General features: G+C 43.6%; 1 protein-coding gene across 1 annotated transcript in view; it reads left to right on the top strand.

Moving 5' to 3' along the window:
• nt5dc1 (5'-nucleotidase domain containing 1) overlaps window positions 1-25,620 on the top strand; it is a 492,890-nt gene that overhangs the window by 372,991 nt on the left and 94,279 nt on the right. The window contains exon 8 of the mRNA XM_033021127.1: window positions 16,087-16,184. Coding sequence (XP_032877018.1) covers window positions 16,087-16,184 — 98 coding nt within the window. The remainder of the gene's footprint in view (window positions 1-16,086; window positions 16,185-25,620) is intronic.

Here is a 25,620-nt window from a genome sequence, read left to right as displayed (position 1 = left end):
CCATTTCAATGAGAAAAGAGGGACAAGAGGCTAATAGTAGGTATAAACTGTTGGAGTGTCCTATTTTGCTTTCTATATATTTGGCCATTTGGCTGAATGCGGTGACAAGCTCTCCTTAGCTGCAGCCAAACAATATATCAACATCGGATTGGATGGAAGTTTTTGCAGTAGAGAATCATTGTTTATGGCTGTTTGCGGTAAGTTGTTTTGCTTAGATACATAATTATAGTTTTTATAATGCAGGGATATCATGCATGATTCAGTTGTAGTGTTCAGTTGATAATTTACGTTAAAACCAATGCCGTGGGGCAATGCCGTGCCCAGAGCACATGGCCTGCAGAGAGGTACAATGACTGACACGTGGTTAGGATCAAGTATCAGCAAGTGCATATAAAAGCCCTGTGGAATTTGTGCAATAAACTATGCTATATAGGCCTAAGTACAATTTAAGCTGGAATATTATGTTATTTGATGGTGATTTATCTTAAATAGGGTGGACTTTAATTTGATAAGCTTACACAGACATCTCCCGTCTTTAAGAAAAACTACGGAAAGCCGTATCAGACATCCTATAGTATGGACATAATTGTAATATCAGTGGTGATGCAGGGAGTGTATGCTTAAAATATTAAACTCAATAATGTTGTTTATTGTCCGGCTCAATTTGTGCCATTATAGGTCAGCAAATAGTTTGAAGATACTTGTTCTGTACTTTACATTCATTACATTCAGTCTCGTGTTTAAAATTGTAAGTATGAATTTTGGAACATTTGCAATATTTACTTACCATATATCAAAGTGGAACATTTACAATATTTACTTACCTTATATCACAGATCAAGAAGGTAATTGGTACAATTATGTTAATTTTTTTGTGATTCATAAACTGATATTACTCTACCAGGAAATCTTAGCACGCAATGAATAAGAAATAAATGCAAAAATGAGCATTTTGGGGCATATTTGTGATTTTTCTTAACATTTCGATGCGCAAGCCACTAAATTTTCCACATGGTTGTGAAGATCATATCATCTATATTAAAAATATATAAAACTTAGAACAGTTATCAAGCTAATTTTTTTCTCATTGCAAAAAATGTCCCAGCTGTTCACTTCTGCCAATTTTGCTAATGACTGCTTTAGCTGCTTTTGGTGCATACTGTTTGTTTTGAAATGGCCATATCTAAGATCTGAGTAACGGTAGACCCAGTTTTCTTTTCAGAATTATTCTCAGGTAAACATATTGAAGTACAGAATATGTTAACTGGAAGAAAAGTTATTGAGCTGTTTCATAATGCCCAAGCCACCTTAAGAAAGTCATGTAATTTAATTTCATTAAGCATTTTATGGTCATTTTGTAAATCAAGATTGAGGGTAAATGATCTGGTTAAGCAGTTTTTGGACGCATCTTAAAATGCCAGTGAGCTTTACTCTAATGACTGTGTGGTTTAAGCAATACATACTCCCTTTGAAAGACCAAAATACAAAATACCAACAGCTGCATATTTAGTGTTAGGTCATCATATCACTTCCATTTTTATTTGTAAATGAGGTGAGGTTTTTCTTGAAAAAATTACCAAAGCAACTTGCACATCTGTTGGTTCAGTAACTATTTAGATCTTCTTTCAAAAGCTGAAATTATTTTCTATTTTTGCCATAAGAAACTTTTCATTTTTTGTACAGGTGTTCGCTAACCTCAAATACAGTTATCATGCGACCTCGAGAATTTGGTATTTCAGTAATGTTAGAAAACTGAAATGATTATTGTAGTTTAACAGCGTTTCACACAAATACGTTTAGAGAACATCTTATTGGGCATCTTCCAACTATAGTTACACAATTTGGAGTTAATATCTTTCGAATTTAAAGGTTTAATGTAACTGTAATATAACAAAATTAAATTTACTTAGGGGTAGGGTTAACATTTGAGTCTGTTATTCTTTAATGAATCATTCCTTACACAAGTACAATAATAATAAACTTTAAAAATATATTGGGCCTATAAACAAATGTGCTTGGGACCAAAATGTCAATTTTGGATCACGTGTTTGCCATCAGGCTTAATGTTAGCTTTAAATGATCAATCACACCTTGTGGAATACAAAATGACCGATGCCAGAGCAATTATCTGCTGCCTTGTGCCTATCAGACCCCCCCCCCCCCCCCCAGTTGGACAATTAAGGGACTATATAGGGAGTCTGGTAGGACCAAGGCAATGGATTATTATTCTGGCATGGGTGATTTTGTATTTCCTCAGCTGTGATTGATCATCTAAACCTGATTTTAGCCTGTACCTTTAATATCTAGGCTAGCCTAGATGGGCCCAAGGGCCCATTTAGGGGGTCTGGTAGGCCCAATGCAGCAGATAATTGTTCTGTCATAGGTCATTTTATATCCCCAAAGGTGTGAAAGATCATTTAAACTTGGTTTCAACTGGTACCCACAATATCTAGGCTAGCCTAGTTGGACAGCAGGGTCTAGGGCGTCCATTTTTGGGGTGTCTGGTACCTGTAGTGCAGCAGACTATTTGTCTGGCGTAACCCATTTTGTACTCTATGAACTCAAATTGTTCATTTAGCATTATTTTTGAGTGGTACCTTGCTCGTCTATATGCCAGCCCATTTTTTAGGCCCTTTGTGGGGGGTCTGGTGGGTCTTTTGCAGTGGGAAGAATGTCTGCCGTTTGTGTTGTTGATATAGGCGTGGCAGTGAGCACACCATGGTAGTGGATTTAAGTGGCACCTCACTCATCTATTTAGCACCCATTTTTTGGCCCCTTGGGGATGTCCCCCGGTCTACACGCAGTCGGGTGGTACCCGCAGACTCCCAATTCATTTCAGGTGACCCCCTACACATTCCCATAGTCAGACATTAGTACCTAGTTCGTCTAACCTAATGTCTCTTGGCTGAAGGTCTATGATGTGTGGCAAGTTATGCCAGTTAACATCCAAGCCAACTCATCTTAGGCATGTGGGGAAAACCCATGTGGTCACAGGGAGAACATGCAATTCCATACAGACCAGATTGTCAGGTGTCTGCATTGATTCCATTAATGAGGCATGTGTCAACACGGGACTTCTCCTGACATATGTGGCTGGTTGTATGAAATTGGCCAAAATGAGCTAAATTCCAGACGCTAAGGGAGAATGACTGACTTTAATATCACAACGTCATTTGGGGAAGTTACAGGAGTGGTTAAAGTCGATTCGTGCACAATGGGGAGTGAACAGGGAAGCAGAACTAGCAGGATTGTATTGCATAGAGCCAGTACATACTTCATGGGTTGAATGGCTTCTTTCAGTGTCGTAACCTTTTTTTGCTGATCATTTTGTTTCATGCCACACTTAACCCCTTAACCCCATTAGACCACACATTTACATCATGTTACATCTTAATTATGTTCCTTTTATTATCTTGGTCTTGCCAACAAAAGCATCAATCTCAGTTCACAAAATATTTCATTAGACCTGAGCTCAGTGGTATTGCACTCAAGTACATAAACTGATTTAATGAAAGCCATTAGCTGCAATGCATCAAATGCAGTACATCAATATTGCACAACCAAGCAGAAGGCAGGCTGGAAGTTATTTAAAGCCGGAAATGTTTGTCATGCATTTAGTATTGAGAGTTTCAGTGTTACCTTCACGTGGACTGACCTGTTTTGACAAATGCAATCAACCCGGCGTGCACGATCAAATAAGATCAATTAGAACTAGTTGTCCTATGCAAGAAGAAGAAGTTTCTCCAGCATTTTTTGTTTACCTTCGATTTTTCGAGCATCTGCAGTTCTTTCTTAAAAAGATCTTGGAGAAGACTCAACCAGCAGGCAGCGGCACGAACGAATGAACGACCGACGGTGGTGCCCCAGGTGGTGGAAATGTTCTTGTAAGTTATACTATGTTAACACATTAATAATAACTTATTAATATTAACGTGTTAACATAGTCGAGGGAGGTCTTCTACATAGTCGAGGGAGGTCTTCAACATGTCATTTTTTTCAAACTCTTCTAAACTCGCTAATTAGGTTGCCCAAGTGGGACAGCCCCGTCACGTTTACATTTGTAGCATTATAGATTATGGTTCAGATTTCTAGCATCTGATTTTTTATATAATATATAATTTAAAATTATATAAAAATTACAAGTTCTATTGCAATTGCACTATTCCAATTCTTCACGTCACCTGGAATTGCTTTCCCGAAGGACTGTACTTGGCCTCACTCACAATCTGAGTTGTCACTAGGGACTGATGAGTTGCTATACTAAAATACTAAGCTTCTCTGCTCTGCATGCAATTCCTCTTTTCAACTTCCGTTATTGCTGCATACATCCATATTTATAATGGAAAATGCCTGTGCAACCCATGTCAGATTTCATTTATCCTCTCCTCATTGAGTGTATGTGCTGCAGGGCTAGAATTGCAAAGATTGTTTAACTATGTTGTGAAGACTTTGCAGACTTGACGTACAATCTTGATCTCATAAAAATTCAAAAAGTAAAACTAGAATATGTGACGTTAAAATGGGGCCTAAATCACATCTGTACTCTGCCCTGATCATGAAGACCTTGAATACTGTTCTGTCCGAAGATTATGCCTGATATCTCTGCCCAGATTTAGATGCAGATTACTATCCAGTGGTTGGTAGGCAAGTGAAGCTTTCCAAGCTATGATTGGATTTTGCTAGATATAGAAAGTCAATGGAGTAAAATCATTCACTCTATGGCTGATTATATCTGTTATCATGTTTCATATATATCTCTCTCCCTCCCACCTCACTCTCCCCCTCTCTTTCGTCCCCTCTCTCCTCTCTCTCCCCCCCTCCCCCTCTCTCTCCTCTGTCTCCCCTAACTCTCTCTCCCCTCTCCTTCCCCTAACTCTCTCCCCCCCTCTCTCCCTCCCTTTCTCCCTCTTTCTTCTCTCTCCCCCTCTTTCTCCCTCTCTCTCCTCTCTCTCCCCCCTCTCTTCCCCCCCTCCCCCTCTCTCCACCTCTCTCTCTCTCTTTCTCCCTCCCTCTCTATCTCCCCCTCTCTCTCCTCATTTTCTCCCTCTCGCTCTCTCCACACACTCTCTCCCCCCTCTCTCTCACCTCTCTCTCTCCAACTCTCTCTCTCCTCTCTCTCCCATCCTCTCTCCCCTCTCTCCCCCATTTCTCCCTCCCACCTCACTCTCCCCTTGCTCTCTCTCCCCTCTCTCTTTCTCCTCTGTCTCTCCTCTTTCCCTTCCCCCCCCTCTCTCTTTCTTTCTCCCGTTTCTCTCTTTCCCCCCTCTCTCTTTTATCACCTCTCTCTCCCCCCCCCCTCTCTCCCATTCTCTCCTACCCTCTCTCCTCCCTCTCCACTTCCCTCTTTCTTCCCTCTCTCTCCTCTCTCTCTTCCTCTTTCCCCCTCTCTTTCTTCCCCCATTCCACCTCACTCTCCCCCTCTCTCCTCTCTCTCTCCCACCTCTCCCTATCTCTCTCCCCTACCCCTCTCTCTCCCCCCTCTCTCCTCTCTCTCCCCCCCTCTCCCTCTTGTCTCTCCCCATTCTCTCACCCTCTGTTTCTCCCCTCTCTCTCCTCTCACCCCAGTTCTCTCTCCCCCGTCTCCTTCCCCTCTCTCTGTCTCTGCCTCCCTTTGAGAGTTTCTGTCCCTTCGGCATAGAGACTCTCACGGCAATGGCGCAACGCTTCCGAAGCCTCCGACGGCCCGGGATTCTTGCACTGAGGCTGCTCCATGGCCGGAGCTGCAGCGAGCGTCTCGCCAGATCGGCAAACAATTGCCTGCCCGGCAAACACATGCCAGCCCGGCAAACACTCTCCAGCCCCGCAAACACTCGCCAGCCCGGCAAACACTCGCCAGCCCGCACACACATGCCAGCCCCAGTTCCCCGCATCTGTCCCGGCCGCTGGTTCTGCTTCCATCCCTCCCTCAGCCCCGGCTCTCCAACACCCACAGCCCATGCAGTTTATCCGAGTTTTGAAAGTTTCGTTGATCACGACAGAGCATGAGAAATTTATGATCAGCATGAGAGCGTGAGAATTTGTTCAAATGCGTGATTCTCACACTCAAAGCGTGAGTTGGCAGCCCTGTATTCTGCCTACATGGACTTTCTGAGTATTAAATTTCATTTAGCAGCTGTTTCCTATAGTTATTTGTGGAAATTGTGCTTTCTATAGCAAAATTAGTAACATATTGCAGAATTGGAATAAGGAAGTGAAAAATGAAAAGCAGTGAAGCCTTTCATCCCACGCCTGCTTGCTCTCCCATCGCAGCTGTTTCTGCCATGCTCTCGCACTGTTTTAATTCATTTCCGACTTACAACGGTTCAAGTTACAAAGAGTAACAATTAGGAAGAGAACCATCTTAGAACCTGTGGGACATCCTGCAACTTGTTACCATTGTAGAGACTGAATGTGCTAATGTCTCTGGTAAGGACCTGAGCTTGTAAATTAATGATTTATCTTTAATGCATCTCTCTTTAAGCTCTGCATAAATATGTTACACATGGTTGAGTTCAAAGGAATTAGGAGGAAAAAAGTTTAATGAAGAAATTGTTTTGTAAGATAGTAAAATAGAGTCATACAATCATACAGCAAGGAAGCAGCTGGGTTGGGGTGACAATATGGGAGACAAGTGTAGGCGAGGTGTATTGACTGTGTGGGCAGACACTTTGGTAGTGATTGCCGATGGGGTTCACTGTCGAGGACTTCATAATGATAAATTATGAATGTTTATTCAGCATTATAAACAGTGGAGCGATTAGCCCTGGAAAAGGGGGAGACTTCTCTCTGAGTTGGACCCATGAAACTGAGGCAGACTCACGTAGACTTAATATTTTATTGAGGTTATTCACGACAGATAAATGGATGGGAAGGGGTTTACAGGGCTATGGGCCACATGCAGGCAAATAGGACTACCCCAAGACGCCAACTTGGACGGCACGGCCAAGCTGGGCTGAAGGACCTGTTTCCGTGCTGTACAGCACCATGACTAAGGCCTATCCAGTGGGATTGACATGTTTTGTATTTTTCCTTTCTAAAGATGCAGTGTATTTTGGTGACTATTGCACACTGCAGACCAGAAGCGCCTTCAATACCCAGATATACCAGATCCACACAAAATCTTTTTTTTGCGGCAACTGTTTATAATGCTCTCTGCATTATGAAGTCCTCGACTGTTCATCGATTACAGCTCAGCATTCAACACCATTATACCATCTAAACTGATCACCAAACTCGGTAACCTGGGCATCGATCCCTCCCTCTGCAACTGGATACTGGACTTTCTAACCAACACACCACAGTCTGTTAGGTTAGACAAGCACACCTCTTCAACCCTCACCCTGAACACCGGCGTTCCACAGGGCTGTGTGCTGAGCCCCCTCCTCTACTCCCTCTTCACCTATGACTGCACACCTGTACATGGTACTAACACCATCATCAAGTATGCAGATGATACAACGGTGATTGGCCTCATCAGCAACAACGATGAGTCGGCCTACAGGGAGGAGGTCCAGCACTTAGCAGCATGGTGCGCTGACAACAACCTGGCCCTTAACTCCAAGAAGACCAAGGAGCTCATTGTAGACTTCAGGAAGTCTAGGGGCGGCACGCACACCCCCATCCACATTAACGGGACGGAGGTGGAACGTGTTTCTAGCTTCAGGTTCCTGGGTGTTAACATCTCCGATGACCTCTCTTGGACCCACAATACCTCAACTCTGATCAAGAAGGCTCACCAGCGTCTCTTCTTCCTGAGGAGTGAAGAAGGTCCATCTGTCTCCTCAGATCCTGGTGAACTTCTACCGCTGCACCATCGAGAGCATCCTTACCAACTGTATCACAGTATGGTATGGCGACTGCTCTCTCCGACCGGAAGGCATTGCAGAGGGTGGTGAAAATTGCCCAACGCATCACCGGTTCCTCGCTCCCCTCCATTGAGTCTGTCCAAAGCAAGCGTTGTCTGCGGAGGGCACTCAGCATCGCCAAGGACTGCTCTCACCCCAACCATGGACTGTTTACCCTCCTACCATCCGGGAGGCGCTACAGGTCTCTCCGTTGCCGGACCAGCAGGTCCAGGAACAGCTTCTTCCCGGCGGCTGTCACTCTACTCAACAACGTACCTCGGTGACTGCCAATCACCCCCCCCCCCCCCCCCCCGGACACTCCTCCCACAGGAAAAACACTATGTCTGTATATATGCTAATGTAAATATTTATTCAAATCATATGCTATGTCGCTCTTCCAGGGAGATGCTAAATGCATTTCGTTGTCTCTGTACTGTACACGGACAATGACAATTAAAGTTGAATCTGAATCTGAACCTGAACCTGAATCAGTGAACCCCATGGGCAATCACTACTAAAGTGTCTGCCCACACAGTCAGTACACCTCTCCTACACTTGTCTCCAGTACTAAGTCGCTAAGTTACGTCCACGAGTTCCGACGTTCCCACTACGTTAATTCTACGTGATTACCATGAGTTTGATTTGTTTTAAACTCAGGATCACTCGTGGGTGGACTCGCACCGTAGGACAGGGGTTTTAAAAAGAAAAAGAGAAAAATGCTGGAAATACCCAGTAGCTCAAATGCTATCTGTGGTGAGGCATTGATGACTCTTTGTCAGATATAGAAATGTTTTAACTTGTAGAGAAATGAGGAGGAGTGGAGAGAACAAAGGAGAAGTATATAACAGAGTGGAGATCAAGAGAGATGGAATGATGGAAAGCCTGCTGAGAGAATGTGGTGAGCATATGTTAATTGCAAATGATTTGGCTACTAGAGATATTAACAGGAGATAAGGAAGATCAAAGGAAAAAGGAAAGTTTAAGAACTGTGAAATACAGAATGCAGCAGTTGCTGAATCTATCTATCTACATATATAACAAACTCTGATCTTGTTATCTTCCGGTTTGCGTGGTTTTTCTATTTGCGCAAATACGGTACACGATAGCGCAACGATTTTTCGCCATCTTACCATTCTCCTGTGCTGCAAGTCACCAAGTTTTGTTCCGATCTATGGTATATTTTAACAGTTATTAAGGTTTAAAAATCTTTAAAACTGCACATGCGCAGATTGGTCTTCTCCTGTCAGTCACCGTTTTTTTTGAGAAGATATGATTATACACAAACAAACGCACACACACACATATCCACATACAAGATCAGACTTTTAAGTATATAGATAATTAAGCTAGTCAGAAAACAAGCTGCTGTTCTCCAAGCTTTTACTGAGCTTCATATGAACAGTGTAAGTAGCCAAACTTGTTAGAAATCAAGTCTCAACTAGGTCATGGAGAGTCAGCCTTGTGGATAGCGGTGGAGTTTGGGAAATGTATTTGCGCGTTAACAGCATAGCTTTTGTCTGACTCCAAAACCAGGAGGTGGTGGAGCTGGTTAATTACAGAGGAATGGAGGATTGCAAACGTTACCTCCCATTTAAATAAGGATCTTATAGAAACATATACAATTCTTAAAGGATTCTTAAAGGCCAGATGCAGGAAAAATGTTCCCGATGTTGGGGGAGTCCAGAACCAGGGGTCACAGTTTAAGAATATGGGGTAAGGCCATTTAGGACTGAGATGAGGAAAAACCTTTTCACCCAGAGAGTTGTGAATCTGTGGAATTCTCTGCCACAGAAGACAGTGATGGCCAATTCATTGGATGTTTTCAAGAGAGAGTTAAAGGGCTTTCTCACTGTGCGACCTGAAGCAAGACTTAACAAGATTTAACATCGTGGGAACCTTCTGCGATAGCAGTACGGCATTCGTGGACCACCGAGGACCTCCGTGGCGCTAACGGCAGGTACAGGTAGTCGTGTGACTTGGTAAGGTCGGGAGAAAATTCAAACATTTTTGAATTTCTCCAAGAGTGACTTGAGCAGCATTGCAACATTGTATGAACATAGTGGCCAGTGCGATATCCATGCGATATCCGTAATAACTCTTGCGGGTACCGTGGGAACTCCTGCGAACGGTGAGTAACAGCAGTTTGATTGTCAGTGCTTGTTTTACCTCATTGTTAAATAAATATATTTTTTACTATCAGATTGATGTCTGCAATTCTTCATTAACACATCACTACAAGATGAATGTCTCTAATGTTATAATCCCTCTCATGCTGAAACACAAAATAGTTGAAGGGAGGTGAAATAATCACATTTTCATTCTTTTTCATTTTTGAGTGTTCAGGTACCTCACTTGCTGACCTATGTTACTCCAGCAGTTTGTGTCTCTTTTTGTCTAAAGCAGTTTCTAAGACTGGAGGAACTTCGCGGGCCAGGCAGCATCTACGGAGGGAAATGGACATGCGACCCTTTCTTCAGGCTGCCTTATCTCTCTTCCCCCCCCCCCCCCCTCGCCCTCCCCCCCAACTCCCACCCCCACACACAAATGCTGGAGAAACTCAGCGGGTGCAGCAGCATCTATGGAACGAAGGAAATAGGCAACGTTTCGGCCCGAAAAGTTGCCTATTTCTTGTGCATGTGTCGGAAGGAACAGCAGATGCCGGTTTAAAGAGAATGCTGGAGTAAATCGACGGCAGGCAGCATCTCTGGGGAGAAGGAATGGGTGACATTTCGGGTCGAGACCCTTCTGATATGCTGCTTGTCCCGCTGAGCTACATGTTGTGTCTATCTTCGTTTTAATCCAGCATCTGCAGTTCCTTCCTGGCCGAACCCGATTGAAAGAAGAGAGGCTGGGCGATAGAGCACTGGGTCTGACAAGGATCAGGCTTCAGTAAGCAAAGTAAAGAGAGGTGGCAACGTTTTGGAAATGAAGCGGGTAATCCGAGTGATGGCGAGACGGTATCCTCTAATCATAATATGTCGGAAAGAACTGTAGATGTTGGTTTGCGCCGATGATAGACACAGTAATACTGGAGACAGACATAACATCATGGACGGGCAGCATCTGGATAAAAGGAATGGGTGACGTTTCGGGACGAGACTCTGAAGAAGGGTCTCTAACCGAAACGTCACACATTCCTTCTCTCCAGAGATGCTGCCCGTCCCGCTGTGTTACTCCAGCATTTCGTGTCTATCTTCCGTATGCTCTGTGATGGTCATCTCGGAGTCAAGTGGCAACTCTGGTCTGTAGACACGAGGAAATGCAGATGGAGGAATCACGAGCAAAACACAGAGCGTTGGACGAGCCTGACCCTTTGAGTTCCTCCATCACTTTGTGTTGAAGTCAGGTCTGGATATTGCTTGGCTCAGTCTTAGGCGCCGGCTAACTAGGAAGGTCGAGTCAAAGTCCAGCACTAACACTCAAGAAATAATGTTTGCGGCCTGATGTTATCAATATTTAATTGAAATCATTAATAAAGTAAATAACTAGATACCGGTCTAATCCGTATCTACGGGATTGGACAGGCTAGATGCAGGAAGAATGTTCCCGATGTTGGGGGAGTCCAGAACCAGGGTCCCAGTTTTACAGTCTACCGTGGGAACTCTTTAATTACAGCGGGCAGGCAACTCCCTTCAGTTTCCCAGGGGGTCGGGACGGGACTGGAGTTGGGAGGGAAAGGTGGGGGAGTCGAGGGAGAGGAGGGGGAGACAGATGGGGGTGTCTTCATTTACTGGCGGTGGGTGTCTGTCACTGAAACAGGCAGGTGAGATTTCACATCCACCTTGTGTGTGCCTCTCTCTCTCTCTCTCTCTCTCTCTCTCTCTCTCTCTCTCTCTCTCTCTCTCTCCATCCCTCCCTCTCACACAGGCATGACTGGAGGAACTCCGCGGGCCAGGCAGCATCTACGGAGGGAAATGGACAGGCGACCCTTTCTTTAGGCTGCCTTATCTCTCCCCCCCCCCCCAACTCCCACCCACACACACGAATGCTGGAGAAACTCAGCGGGTGCAGCAGCATCTATGGAACGAAGGAAATAGGCAACGTTTCGGCCCGAAACGTTGCCTATTTCCTTCGTTCCATAGATGCTGCTGCACCTGCTGAGTTTCTCCAGCATTATTGTGTACCTTCGATTTTCCAGCATCTGCAGTTCCTTCTTAAACACAAATGCACCGAGTTCCTCCAGCACTTCGTGTTTTGCTCAGTATTCCAGCATCCGCTGTCTCCCGCGTCTCCAATAAAACAAAACTACTGTCAAAAGGGTGAAGAATAGGGGCAGAGATAGATACATTCCTGATTAGTGCGGCTGTCAGGAGATTATGGGGAGAAGGCAAGAGAATGTCGTTGAGAAGGAGTGCCCATCTGTTACTATTAATTGGACAGTTCGGTCTGTGAAACGCAACACGCCAGCCCCGACATCCAGCCCGGTGGTCAGTCCTTTGAAGATAGACACCAGTTGCTTGGAGCAACTCAGCGGGACAGGCAGCATCTCTGGAGAGAAGGAACGGGTGGCGTTTCGGGTCAAGAGCCTTCTTCAGACTGAAAGTTTCACCTCTCAGTAGATAATAAAATAAGACAATCATCACGGTCAATGTGAGACACAGTCTTTATTCCTATTTGACAAAATAAAAAGACGACTTCTTGCACATATTGAGAGAAGGTGCATCACACCAAACAACATTTGTCTAAAAAAAAACAGATTATTCTTCAGCTCATTAAAGAGCTCGGGTGAAAAAAACCAATATAGTGTGTGAAAAAAAGTAACATCATTTGTGCCACGTGATTAACAACACTACAGTCAACGATGTTCATTCAAGATTAACGGGAAAGATCGGGAGACGGACAAGTCACTCGCACAAATAACAGAAATGCCGAGTACCGTGGGAACTCTTTATCTACCCCCCGTTATATCGTGCGGAACTCGTGCTGGACCACGACCACTTCACTCGGGTGACATCTTGCTTCAGGTCGCACCGTGAGAACTGGCCATTAGCTCTTTGGGCTACAGATAACAAGGGATATGGGGGGAAAGCAGGAAAGGGGTACTGATTTTAGATGACATAGGTGATAATGGGAAGGAGTTAGTTAGTGAATTATGAAAATGCTGAAGATTGACAAATATAATGAAAATAACAATTTAGATGATTCCCCCCTCCATTCCAGCAGTTTTTAACTTTTTGCACCATCAGCACCATCAATGAGATTTAAGTAGCTGGGACATGTTGGCGGGTGTGGGCAAGTTGCGCCGAAGGGCCTGTTTTCACACTGTATCACTCTATGACTACATTATACGTCCATCATGCATGAGTGCTTCTAAATCAAGTGATCGAGTTTTATTGCCATATACTCAAGCATAGAAACATAGAAAATAGGTGCAGGAATAGGCCATCGGCCCTTTGAGCCATTCAATATGATCATGGCTATTCATCTAAAATCAGTACCACTTTCCTGTTTTTTCCCCATTTCCCTTGATGTCAGCCCCAAGAACTAAATGTAACTCTCTCTTGAAAACATCCAGTGAATTGGCCTGCACTGCCTTCTGTGGCAGAGAATTCCACAGATTCACAACGCTCTGCGTGAAGAAAGTTTGTCCTCATCTCAGTCCTAACTGCCCCCCCCCCCTTTATTCTTAAACTGTGACCCATGGTTCTGAACGCCCCCAACATCGGGAACATTTTTCCTGCAGTTACAGTGAGTGAAAATCTAGCAGGCAAGCAGGATGCTTTCACCAACCACCCCCATTTGAAGTCCACTATCTTCCACCGTTTCTACCCAGTGCTTGGTACTTACTTCCAGCAGCCACTGGTTGTCCTCCAGGATGCACCGAGCCGCAGCCTGATCCATGCCGGTCACCTGGGCAAATTCGACACAGAGACTCTCTCTCTCTCTCCCCTCTCTTCTGCTCTCTCTCCTCTCACCCCCCCTCTCTCTCTCCCCCTCTCTCTCTCCCCTCCCCCTCTCTTTCCCCTCTCTCTCTCCCCTCTCTCTCTCTCTGTCTCTCCTCTCACCCCCTCTCTCTCCCCTCTCCCTCTCCCACTCTCTCCCCTTCCCTCTCTTCTCTCTCCCCCCCTCTCTCTCTCTCCCCTCTCTTTCCCTCCTCTCTCCCTCCCACCTTACTTCCACCTCTCTCTTGTCCCCTCTCTCCTCTCTCTCTCCCCCTCTCCCTCTCTCTCCCCTCTCTTTCCCCTAACTCTCCCCTCTCTTTCCCCTAACTCTCTCTCCCCCTCTCTCTCTCCCCCTCTCTTTCTTCTCTCTCTCCCCCTTTTCTCTCTCCCCCCCCTCTCTCTCCTCTCTCTCCCCCTCGCTTCCCCCAACCTCTTTCTCCCTCCCTCTCTATCTCCCCCTCTCTCTCCCTATCCACACATTCTCCCCTCTCTCTTTCCCCTCTCTCTCTGTCTCTCCTCTCACCTCTCTCTCTTCCCCCCTCTCTCCTCTCTTCCCCATTTCTCCCTCCTACCTCACTCTTCCCCTTGCCCTCTCTCCCCTCTCTTTCTCCTCTATCTCTTTTTCTTTGCCCCCCTATCTCTCTCTTTCCCCCGTTTCTCTCTTTCCCCCTCTCCACCTCCTCCCCCTCTCTCGTTTATCACCCCTCTCTCTTCCCCTTCTCTCTCCCATTCTCTCCTACCCTCTCCTCCCTCTCCACCCTCTCTCTCTTCCCTCTTTCTTCCCTCTCACCCCTCTCTCACTTCCCCCCCTCTCCCACCTCTCTCTCCCCTACCTCTGTCTCCCCCCCTCTTCTCTCTCTCTCCATTCACTCCCCCCTGTCTCTCCCCTCTCTCTCCACTCACCCCCCCTCTCTCTCTCCCCACTGTCTCCCTGTCTCCTTCCCCTCTCTCTCTCCCCACCTCCCTTTGAGAGTCTGTCCCTTCGGCACAGAGACTCTCGCGGCAGCGGCGCAACGCTTTCGACGCCTCCGACGCCCGGGACATGCACTGTCCGGAGCGCTCCATGGCCAGAGCTGCAGTGAGCAACACGCCGGCCCCGGCAAACACTCGTCCGTCCCGGCTCCCCGCATCTGTTCCGGCCGCTGGTTCTGCTCCAATCCCTCCCGCAGCCCCGGCTCTCCGACACCCGCGGACCATGCAGTTTATCCGAGTTTTGACATTTTCGTTGATCACAAAATTTCTCACCACTGAGCGTGAGAAATTTCTGATGAGCGTGAGGGCGTGAGAGTTTGCTTGAGGGCGTGAGTCTCACGCTCAAAGCGTGAGAGTTGGCAGCCCTGCTATACATGCTGAGCACAGTTTATTCATTATGACGCATCTCCAATGACTTTAGACCGATCCTTTAACACTCAAGCTGAAGTAAACTTCCAAGATTTAGTTTGCTCAAAGGAAATATAAATCAATCTCTTAAAAACTCGGATGAAGCTGCAAATGAAATGTGTTCTGAAAACAAATACAAGCATTTAAACTTGAACTGAATGCATTTGCAGGAATGTGCCATTCTAGGATTATTTTGGATCAAACCAAGGCATGCCCTTTTCTATGAATTAACCAATCTGCATAACCTTTATGAAAAGATTAAGATTAGCTTAATCGATTTTTCACAAAAATGCTTCTATGTTTAATATAACTGTTGCAAGTCACATTAAGGTGCATTGATATTTTTGAACTGAAATCAACAGTAAATTCACACAGGTGCCTTGAATATTGTTGTGGTCACACACACACATAGCCATAAATGTGGATTACAAAGTCATTCCCTGTACCTGAATGCATAGGCCTGAGGCACACAAAATTGGGCCAAAACCTGACAATGATCAGGTCAGCAAGTTGTAGACATCTAATGTGTCCAGACAGACAGATAAGAAACATGGCTACAGGCATGTATTTTCACTTTACACTTTTTTGATGTAAAGTGAAAATAGAAAATACCAGGTCAGACCTCATCGACACAGAGATAAACTAAGTTCATGTTTTTAGGACAATTACTTTTCATCGGAACTGGAAAAGGTTTATTCAAATGAAATGACATAGACCTGAAATAATGACACTGTTTCGCTGTCCATAGATGCCGAGTTGCCTGCTGACTATCTCTTACACTTTTTGTTTCTGTTTCAGATATACAATGTCTGAAGTTTTTTTATTCTAATTTTGATATAGAATTGGCAAGTTTTGTGCAGCAACAGTATTGATAATGGAAAACATTACTTTGGCGATATGCCATTTAATAAATGATTGAACATAGATTTCAGATGTACTGATTGACAATTAGATCCGATTCAACTGCTTGCTGATGATTCATTTTTCTGCTCCTCTTTCAGCGAAGACTTTGAAGAAATATTTGATATCATAATCACAAATGCTTTGAAGCCAGGATTCTTTACACAAATACCGCAACAGAGACCTTTCCGAACTCTTGGTAAGTTAAAAAATTCTTGAAAGTTAATGCAATATTTTAAGTATGGTCACACCAGGGAAATTACTTCATTGGTTTCCTGCCAACTCAAACCTAATGTCGAGACCAAGGGATTATAGAAGATTGCTCAAGTTTGTGAATTCTAGCCGTTCTCACTGCCTCTTTCAATCTGTATGTCTGTAAATGAAACTTCTTTAGGGCTTTTTAAAAAAAGATTTGTTAATCAAACCTGCCTCGTCGATGTGAAATATGGAAAACAGATTCACCTGGTGAGCAGAGAGGCTGCGCCTTAGATGATGAACATAAGTTGCTGCAAAACAGAATGTGTAAATACAATGAAAAGCTGAAAGACAGGACCTAATTATCCACAGCTGCAGTTCAGCTGATTTACAGGTTTTCTGCAAGCTAAGCGTTTCCTTAGGTAGAGGATTAGAGGGTTGTGAACTAGGGGCCATAGACAACAGAATCATGCTGTTCTTTGATATGGAAAAAAAAATAAATTCACTCTTCATCTTATCGTATGAGTGCAACAAAGGTTGACCAGACTGATTCCTGAGACAACGGGACAACAATAATCTGTGGAGTGACTGGATTGTCGAGGCCTGTGTTCATCAGTGGGTAGAAGAATGAGAGAAGATCTCATTGACACATACAAAATGTTGACATGGAGCGACAGGTTTTCACATATGGGTTGTTTCCCCTGGATGGAGGACCCAGGGCTTATAGTCTCCGGATATCAGGTAACACATGTAGGACTGAGATGAGGAGAAATTATTCAGAAGCTGGTAAATTTTTGGAATTTGCTGCCACAGGGGCTTTGGAGACCAAGACAATGAATATATTTAAGAACGTGAAAGGTATATTGCTAGACACAATAGTTATCAAGAGATGTGAAACGAGAGTGAGAATATGGTATTGTAGGAGAGGATCAACTTGGATTGCATTGAATAGCAGAGCACATGCCAAAAGTCAAGAGGGTTTTCTTGTCAGATGTCCCAAAATGGACCAATGAAATTCTTACTTGTAGCAGCACATGTTATGTTAGCATTTGTAAATCTGCTACGGCTTTAATATTGTCCTGTTTAGAGAGCGGGTTGTTTTATCCATGTTGGCATCTCCTGCTGTGGCTGACTAAGCCTATCCTTGACAAGCAGAACCCCCCTCGGCAACACAACACATATGTAATCATAGTACTCTGTAAACAGCGATAATAAACAGCAAAACAAATTTATTGTATATATATTATAGCATGAAGAGTCCAATGGCCAACTTCTGCTTCTCAGTTTCTTTGATTCTTTCAGGAGGTAATTGATCAATGTGTGTCAGTAAAACACTGTTGGTTCAGCCAGAATTCTTCCATATGATTTTTGTCATCTCATTTATCTTATTTCATTCTGTCTTCACTACCCTAAACCCATACATATATCAATTTCTCAGACAAAGTCGACAACCTGTCCTCAGGCCTGTTCAACAAATAGCACATAAAATCTAGAGGAGCTTTGCTGGTTTTGACCATTGATGGAAACTGGAGATGCAATGCCTTTGGCGAGTTCACCATTTATTGAGCTTCCATAATCATAGAGTAATCTGTATAGAGTTCGACAAGCCCTGCAGCCCAACACTTCCATGGCGACTGAATTGCCTACCTGAGCCTGATCCATTTGCCTGCTTTTGGACTATTTCCTTCTCACCCATTCCTATGGAATTATCTATTAGTATTAACCAAGGTAATGGAATCAGAAATATTCTGATAATAAAAAAGAATTAACATTTTAAAAATGATTGAGGTTGTTGTGCATGTTGGCACGAATGTTATAGGTAGGAAGAGGAAGGAGGTTCTGCAACACGAGTTTAGGGACTCGGGCAAAAGACTGAAAAACAGGACTTCCAGGGTAGTGATCTCAGGATTGCTTTCAGTACCTCGTGCTAGTGAAGGTAAGAACAGGAAGATAGGGGAAATGAATGTGTGGCTGAGGAGTTGGTGAGGAGGGGGCAGGAAATCAGATTTCTGGATCACTGGGATCGCTTCTGGGGCAGGGGTGACCTGTACAAAAGGAACGGGTTGCACCTTAACTGGAGGGGAACCAACATCCTGGTGGGCAGGTTTGCTAATGCTAGACAGAGTTTAAACTAAATTGGCAGGGGGGTGCGATCTCATACAGGACAGAGCAGGTGAGAGAATAGACATTGGAATGGAGGGTGGTGAGGGAAAGGTTAGTGGACAGAATAGGCAGGTGAAAGGCAGAGAGCGAGGAAGGAGGATTGGTTTAAACTGCACGCATTTTAGTGGAAGGGGCCTAATGGGTAGGGCAGATGAGCTTAAGGCATGGATAGGCCCAAGCGACTGGGACATTGTAGCCAATACTGAAACTTGGTTAAGGGAGGGGCAGGACTGGTAGCTCAATGTTCCAAGGTACAGGAACTTCAGGAGGGGTGAGGGAAAGAGAGGAGGGGGGGAGGGGGGGGGGGGGGGGATGTCACGGCAGTAGTCAGAGGTGACATTACGGGCGGTTCATCTAGTGAGGCTATATGGGTGGAGCTGAGGAACAAGAACGGGATGATCACCATGTTTGGGATGTACTGCAGACCCCCGATTAGTTAGAAGAACAAATATTCCAGAAGATTGCAGACAACTGCAGGTCAAATAAGGTTGTTGTAGTTGGGGATTTTAACTTTCCCAATATGGTCTGGGAAAATCATAGTGTGAAGGGTTTAAATGGGGTGCAATTCCTCAAAGTGTTCAGAAGAGTTTTCTCAAGCAGTATGTAGAGGCACCCACACGTGAGAGGGCAACGCTGGATCTAGTATTGGGAAATTGGGAAGGGCAAGTTAATGAAGTGTTTGTGGGACTAGTGACCACAGTTCGATGAAATTTAAGATAGTTATGGATAGGGACAGAGAGGGCCCACGTGTTAAAATGCTCAACTGGACTAAGGTCAACTTTGAGGGTATGAGAGAAGGTCTCGCTCAAGTTGACTGGAGCAGGTTATTTGAGGGGAAAGGAACATCGGCCAAGTGGGATGTTTTTAAAAGTGTGCTGACAAACGCTCAGGATATGTACGTTCCTGTTAGAGTGAAGGGCAAAGCAGGCAAACATAAGAAAGCTTGGCTGACAAGGGAAATTGAGGCATTGGTCAAAAAAAAGAAGGATGCATGGGACAGGTATAGGCAACTGGGATCAAATACATCGCTGGAAGAGTTTCTGGAACTAAGGAGTAAACTGAAAAAGGAGATCAGGAGGGAAAAACGGGGTCAGGAGATAGTATTAAGGACAATCCCAAAATAATGTATAAATACATAAGGGGGGAAAGGGTAACTAGAGAGAGAGTGGGACCTCTCAGGAATCAAAGCGGTCACCTTTGTGTGGAGCCACACGAGATGGGCAAGGAGTTTCATCTAGGATCAACATCTAGAATAACTGCCACAACTTCCCAACTTCTTTACACGAAGCCCTGACTAATGAAGACCAGGATGCCAAAAGCATTCTTCACTGCCCTTTCTACCTGTTATGCCACTTTCAGGGAAGTATGTCCTTGTACTCCTGGATCCCTCTGTTCTACAATACATCACTAGACCCTACAGTTCATTGGGAAGATTCTGTCTTGTTTGACTTTCCAAAGTGCAAGACCTCACACTTATCTGAATTAAACTCCATTTTGCCATTCCTTGGCCCACTTTCCCAGCTGATCAAGATCCTGGTGTAATTCTTGATAACCCATATTCACTGTCTACTAAACTGTCTATAACACCGTTTCCGAATTCCCATGTCTTCTCGTCTTTCTCCATGGTAAAATCAGAGGGGAAATATTCATTAAGGACCACACCCGTTCACTATGGCTCAGCACAGAGATGTCCACTTTGGTTTCTCAGGGGCCTTTTTCTCCCCCTAGTTACTCATTATTCCTTAATATACTAACAACATTTATTTGGATTCTTCTTAATGTTTTCTGATAAAGCTGTCTCATGCCCTCTTTGTGCATTCCTGATTTCCTCCTTAAGTATACTCCAGCATTCCCTATACTCTTCCAGGGATTCACTTGATCCTAGCTGCCTGTACCTGACCCATGCAACCTTCTTTCTTCTGACCAGAGTCTCAATATCTCTTGCCATCCATGTTTCCCTATCCCTGACAACCTTCACTCTAACAGAAACATGCAGACTTTGAACCCTCACAACCACACTTTCATTCTACGCATCCTTGTTCCACATTCTCTGCCATTAAAAACAAACTTGTTTTCTCTCTTTCTCGCTTATGATGAAGAGTCCTGGACCTGAAAGTTTAACTGTTTCTCTTTCTATGGATGCTGCCTTAAATGGTGAGTGTTTTCCATATCTTCTGGGGTTCATTAGATTTTCGACAGTTGTAGTACTTTTTTGATTTTCCTAATTTTTTTCATCCATTATCTTTGCCAAAAAGAATTGACTTCTTTCAGACATAACATGATATTTGTTCATTTGTTGTAGGAGCAGAATTAGGCCATTCGGCCCATCAAGTCTACTCCGCCATTCAATCATGGCTGATCTATCTCTCCCTCCTAACCCCATTCTCCTGCCTTCTCCACATAACCCCTGACACCCGTACTAATCAGGAATCTATCTATCTCTGCCTTAAAACTATCCATTGACGGTCTCTACAACCTTCTGTGGCAATAAATTCCACAGATTCACCACCCGCTGACCAAAGAAATTCCTCCTCATCTCCTTTCTAAAGGTACGTCCTTTTCTTCTGTGGCTATGACCTCTGGTCCTAGACTCTCACTAGTGGAAACATCCTCTTGAATGTTGAAAAGCAGTTTATTTTACAGTAATTAGTGATTTTTGGTGTTAAATCCAAAATTATTATTTCAGCAGCATAGTTGATCTTTGTTCAATGTTGGTCGTCATGCCTCTTAGTTATCCGGACCACTATTTGTACTGTACCACTGATTATCCTCATCAGGTTTACTCGAGGCTGGGGCTTCCCAGGCAAAGGAAATGATTCAAATACCTGACCGTGGTTGTTGTGTAGAAGTCCCAGCAGGTAGCAGAGAGCAGCTGGTTGCAGTGAAAAGTCTTATGTTTTGCACAGAATGGGTGAGGCGTATTATTTTCTGGGGAAAAAACAAAACATAGGAATTTGCAAGAAATGGCACACAATATTAATCACAACGCAACTGGTTACAGACAGTAACGGTGGTTTATGCGGTTCTGGTCAGCGGTGACCCAACTACATAACATAATGCTCATCTCTGTGCTTGTGAAAACCCTATTACATACAGTGCCTTCCAGAATGTTTGGGACAAAGACCCATCATTTATTTACTTGCCTCTGTACTCCACAATTTAAGATTTGTAATTTAAAAAAATCACATGTGGTTAAAGTGCACATGGTCAGATTTTAATAAAGGCCATTTTTATACATTTTGGTTTCACCATGTAGAAATTACAGCAGAGTTTATACATAGTTCCCCCATTTAAGGGCACCATAATATTGTGACACAGCAATATCATGTAAATGAAAGTAGTCTTGTTTAGTATTTTGTTGCATATCTTTTGCATGCAATGACTGCTTGAAGTCTGCGATTCATGGACATCACCAGTTGCTGGGTGTCTTCTCTGGTGATGCTCTGCCAGGCCTGTATTGCAGCCATCTTTAGCTTAAGCTTGTTTTGGGGGCTAGTTCCCTACAGTTTTCTCCAGCATATAAAAGGCATGCTCAATTGGGTTCAAATCGGGTGATTGACTTGGCCACTCAAGAATTTACATTTTTTAGCTTTGAAAAACTCCTTTGTTGCTTCAGCAGTATGTTTGGGATCATTGTCTTGCTGTAGAATGAACTGCTGGCCAATGAATATTTGAGGCATTTGTTTGAACATGAGCAGATAGGATGTGTCTATACAATTCAGAATTCATTATGCCACTACCATCAGCAGTTGTATCATCAATGAAGATAAGTGAGCCAGTACCTTCAGCAGCTATACATGCGCTGGCCATAAAACCCCCGCCACCGTGTTTCACAGATGAGGTGGTATGCTTTGGATCTTAGGCAGTTCCTTCGCTCCTCCATACTTTGCTCTTGCCATCACTCTGATATGTTAATCTTTGTCTCATCTGTCCACAAACATTTTTCCAGAACTGGGGTTGTTCTTTTAAGTACTTCTTTACAAACTGTAACCTGGCCATCCCATTTTTGCGGCTAACCAGTGGTTTGCATCATTCAGTGTAGCCTCTGTATTTCTGTTCATGAAGTCTTCTGCGGACAGTGGTCATTGACAAATCCACACCTGACTCCTGAAGAGTGTTTCTGATCTGTCGGACAGGTGTTTGGGGATTTTTAGGAGATTAGTGGGCAAAATTAGGGCACATTGTATTGGGGGTAGAGTGCTGACATGGATAGAAATTTGGTTGGCAGTCAGGAAACAAAGAGTAGGGATTAACGGGTCCCTTTCAGAATGGCAGGCAGTGACTAGTGGGGTACCGCAAGGCTCAGTGCTGGGACCGCAGCTATTTACCATATACATCAATGATTGAGATGAAGAGATTCAAAGTAACATTAGGAAATTTGCAGATGACAAAAAGTTGGGTGGCAATGTGAACTGTGAGGAGGATGCTATGAGAATGCAGGGTGACTTGGACAGGTTGGGTTAGTGGGCAGATGCATGGCAGATGCAGTTTAATGTGGATAAATGTGAGGTTATCCACTTTGGTAGCAAAAACAGGAAGGCAGATTATTATCTAAATGGTGTGGTTGGGAAAAGGGGAAGTACAACAGGATCTGGGGGGTCCTTGTTCATCAGTCACTGAAAGTAAGCATGCGTGTACAGCAGGCAGTGAAGAAAGTGAATGGCATGTTGGCCTTCATAACAAGAGGAGTTGAGTATAGGAGCAAAGGGGTCCTTCTGCAGTTGTACAGGGCCCTAGTGAGACCACACCTGGAGTATTGTGTGCAGTTTTGGTCCCCTAATTTGAGGAAGGACATACTTGCTATTGAGGGAGTGCAGCGTAGGTTCACACGGTTAATTCCCGGGATGGCGAAACTGTCATATGCTGAGAGAATGGAGCGGCTGAGCTTGTATACTCTGGAATTTAGGATGAGAGGGAATCTTATTGAAACATATAAGATTATTTAAGGGTTTGGACACGCTGGAGGCAGGAAACATGTTCCCGATGTTGGGGGAGTCCAGAACCAGGGGCCACAGTTTAAGAATAAGGGGTAAGGCATTTAGAACGGAGATGAGGAAATACTTTTTCACACAGAGTTGTGAGTCTGTGGAATTCTCTGCTTCAGAGGGCAGTGGAGGCCGGTTCTCTGGATACTTTCAAGAGAGAGCTTGATAGGGCTCTTAAAGATAGTGGAGTCAGGGGAGTAGGCAGGAATGGGGTACTGATTGTGGATGATCAGCCCTGATCACATTAAATGGCAGTGCTGGCTCGAAGGGCCGAATGGCCTACTCCTGCACCTATTGTCTATTGTCAGATTGAAATTTGCATTAAAAACCTTCACATCTTGATTCTGAATTGTCATGATTAAATTCCAGCTCAACCAATTAACCACCCTAACCTAATAAAGACTACTCTCAGTTTTCTTTTAAATCTTCACATTCAGCCAAAGTCAACATGTATAAACAGCAAAGATAGGCACAAAATGCTGAGAGTAATAAAGAGTATAAACAGCGCCATATTCAGATATTTGAGTTCAAATTAGCCAAAAATAGTTAATCTAAAACATAATATACAAAATTTGATTTTTAACTAGCCCTCTTGTTAAGATCAAAACATCAATTAAATTGTTTAATGTATAATTGTATTGATTTTTTTTTAACACCGGTAGTTTTGTTTCAAAACTTAATTGGGTTCTGAATATTTCAAGTGTTTCTGGTGCATCTCCAAGGCATGTCAACAGCAAATTGAAATGCTCTGCTGATAACTTATTCATTGATTACTTTTCTCCCACAGTCTTCCATATGATGGCAAAGTGGTGTCGATTATGAGATTGGTTGAGTTTGAGTTTATGTTTAGTTTAAACTCGTGAGGATTAAGTTATGTCAGTTGAGGAAATTTGCTTATTAAGAGCTGGCAAGACTTCCCCATTGCAGCTGGAAGCAATCTGAAGAAAATGGCAGTTCTTTAATTTTGGTGTGTGATTTTGTCATTTCAAATGCAACAGTAATTAATACATTAATACATGTGGCCAACCCTGCATCCTTTCACTTTGTATGTTTGTGTTCTTTACACCCAACTTTAAAATCAGGCTTTTTGCTGCTCAAAACCCTCTCAGGAAAATATCTCACTCACATTGTATACATGTAAGTTAGGTGAAGTAATGCCCGTTTGCATTACCAAAATGTATTTTGTACAGGGTTGGCTCAAAGAGAACAGAACGGAAATGGGCATCGATTCAAAGTTAGCAGTGAGCAATTAAACAAAGCTATTGATAATAACTGGGGCATTTAGGTGTTAATGAAACCTAACAAAGCAAGCCAGGTGTGAATTAATTTTCCTTCAGTTTATTCCCATTGAAGCTTGAAGTACATTAACTTAGCTGTTCAGGAAATATTTGAAGGAAAGAGAGGCAAATGAAGAACAATATGTGCATAAAATGCAGGAAGAAGCTGTTTATGATAACGGGCAATATTTACTCTGAACTAAGTAAATTGTTACGTACTGCAGAAAGAGTATTGATCTACAAGCAAAGCATTTATAAAAAATAAATTTAATGCTATTTATAAAAATATTTGCCATCATATATTTGATCTTTGTTCACAATTGTAACAGTTGTTCTGATAAAACGGAAGAAGAGCATTAATATGTGAAAATGTATATTATGAACATGTGTAGGAAAGAACTGCAGATGCTGGATTAAACCGAAGATAGACAAAAAAAACTGAAGTAACTCAGCGGGAAAGGCAGCATCTCTGGAGAGAAGGAATGGGTGATGTTTCGGGTCAAAACCCCTTTTCAGACTAGTCAGGGGAAAGGGAAATGAGAGACAGTGACGATGATGTAGAGAGATAAAGAGCAATGAATGAAAGATATGCAAAAAAGTTACGATGATAAAGGAAACAGGCCATTGTTAGCTATTTGTTGGGTGAAGCTGGTGTGACTTGGGTGGGGGAGGGATGGAGAGAGAGGGAATGCGGGGTTATTTGAAATTTGAGAAATCAATATTCATACCACTGGGCTGTAAGCTGCCCAAGCAAAATATGAGATGCTGTTCCTCCAATTTGCATTTAGAATCACTCTGACAATGGAGGAGACCTACCTGATCTCCTGGTTGTTAAACACTTTAATTCCCCTTCCCATTCCCACAGTGACCCTTCTGTCCTAGGTCTCCTCCATTGTGCTGTAAAATTCTGCTGTAAGTTATCATTAATTATTGAAAAATTATATAAAAACTGCAGAATACACAGAAGATTTTATGTGGTAGACACAAAATACTGGAGTAACTCAGTGGGATAGGC

Source organism: Amblyraja radiata, chromosome 5, assembly GCF_010909765.2.
Source record: "Amblyraja radiata isolate CabotCenter1 chromosome 5, sAmbRad1.1.pri, whole genome shotgun sequence".
Lineage (NCBI taxonomy): Eukaryota > Metazoa > Chordata > Chondrichthyes > Rajiformes > Rajidae > Amblyraja > Amblyraja radiata.
The sequence above is the reverse complement of the archived record's forward strand: the minus strand, read 5'-3'. Positions and strand labels throughout refer to the sequence as shown.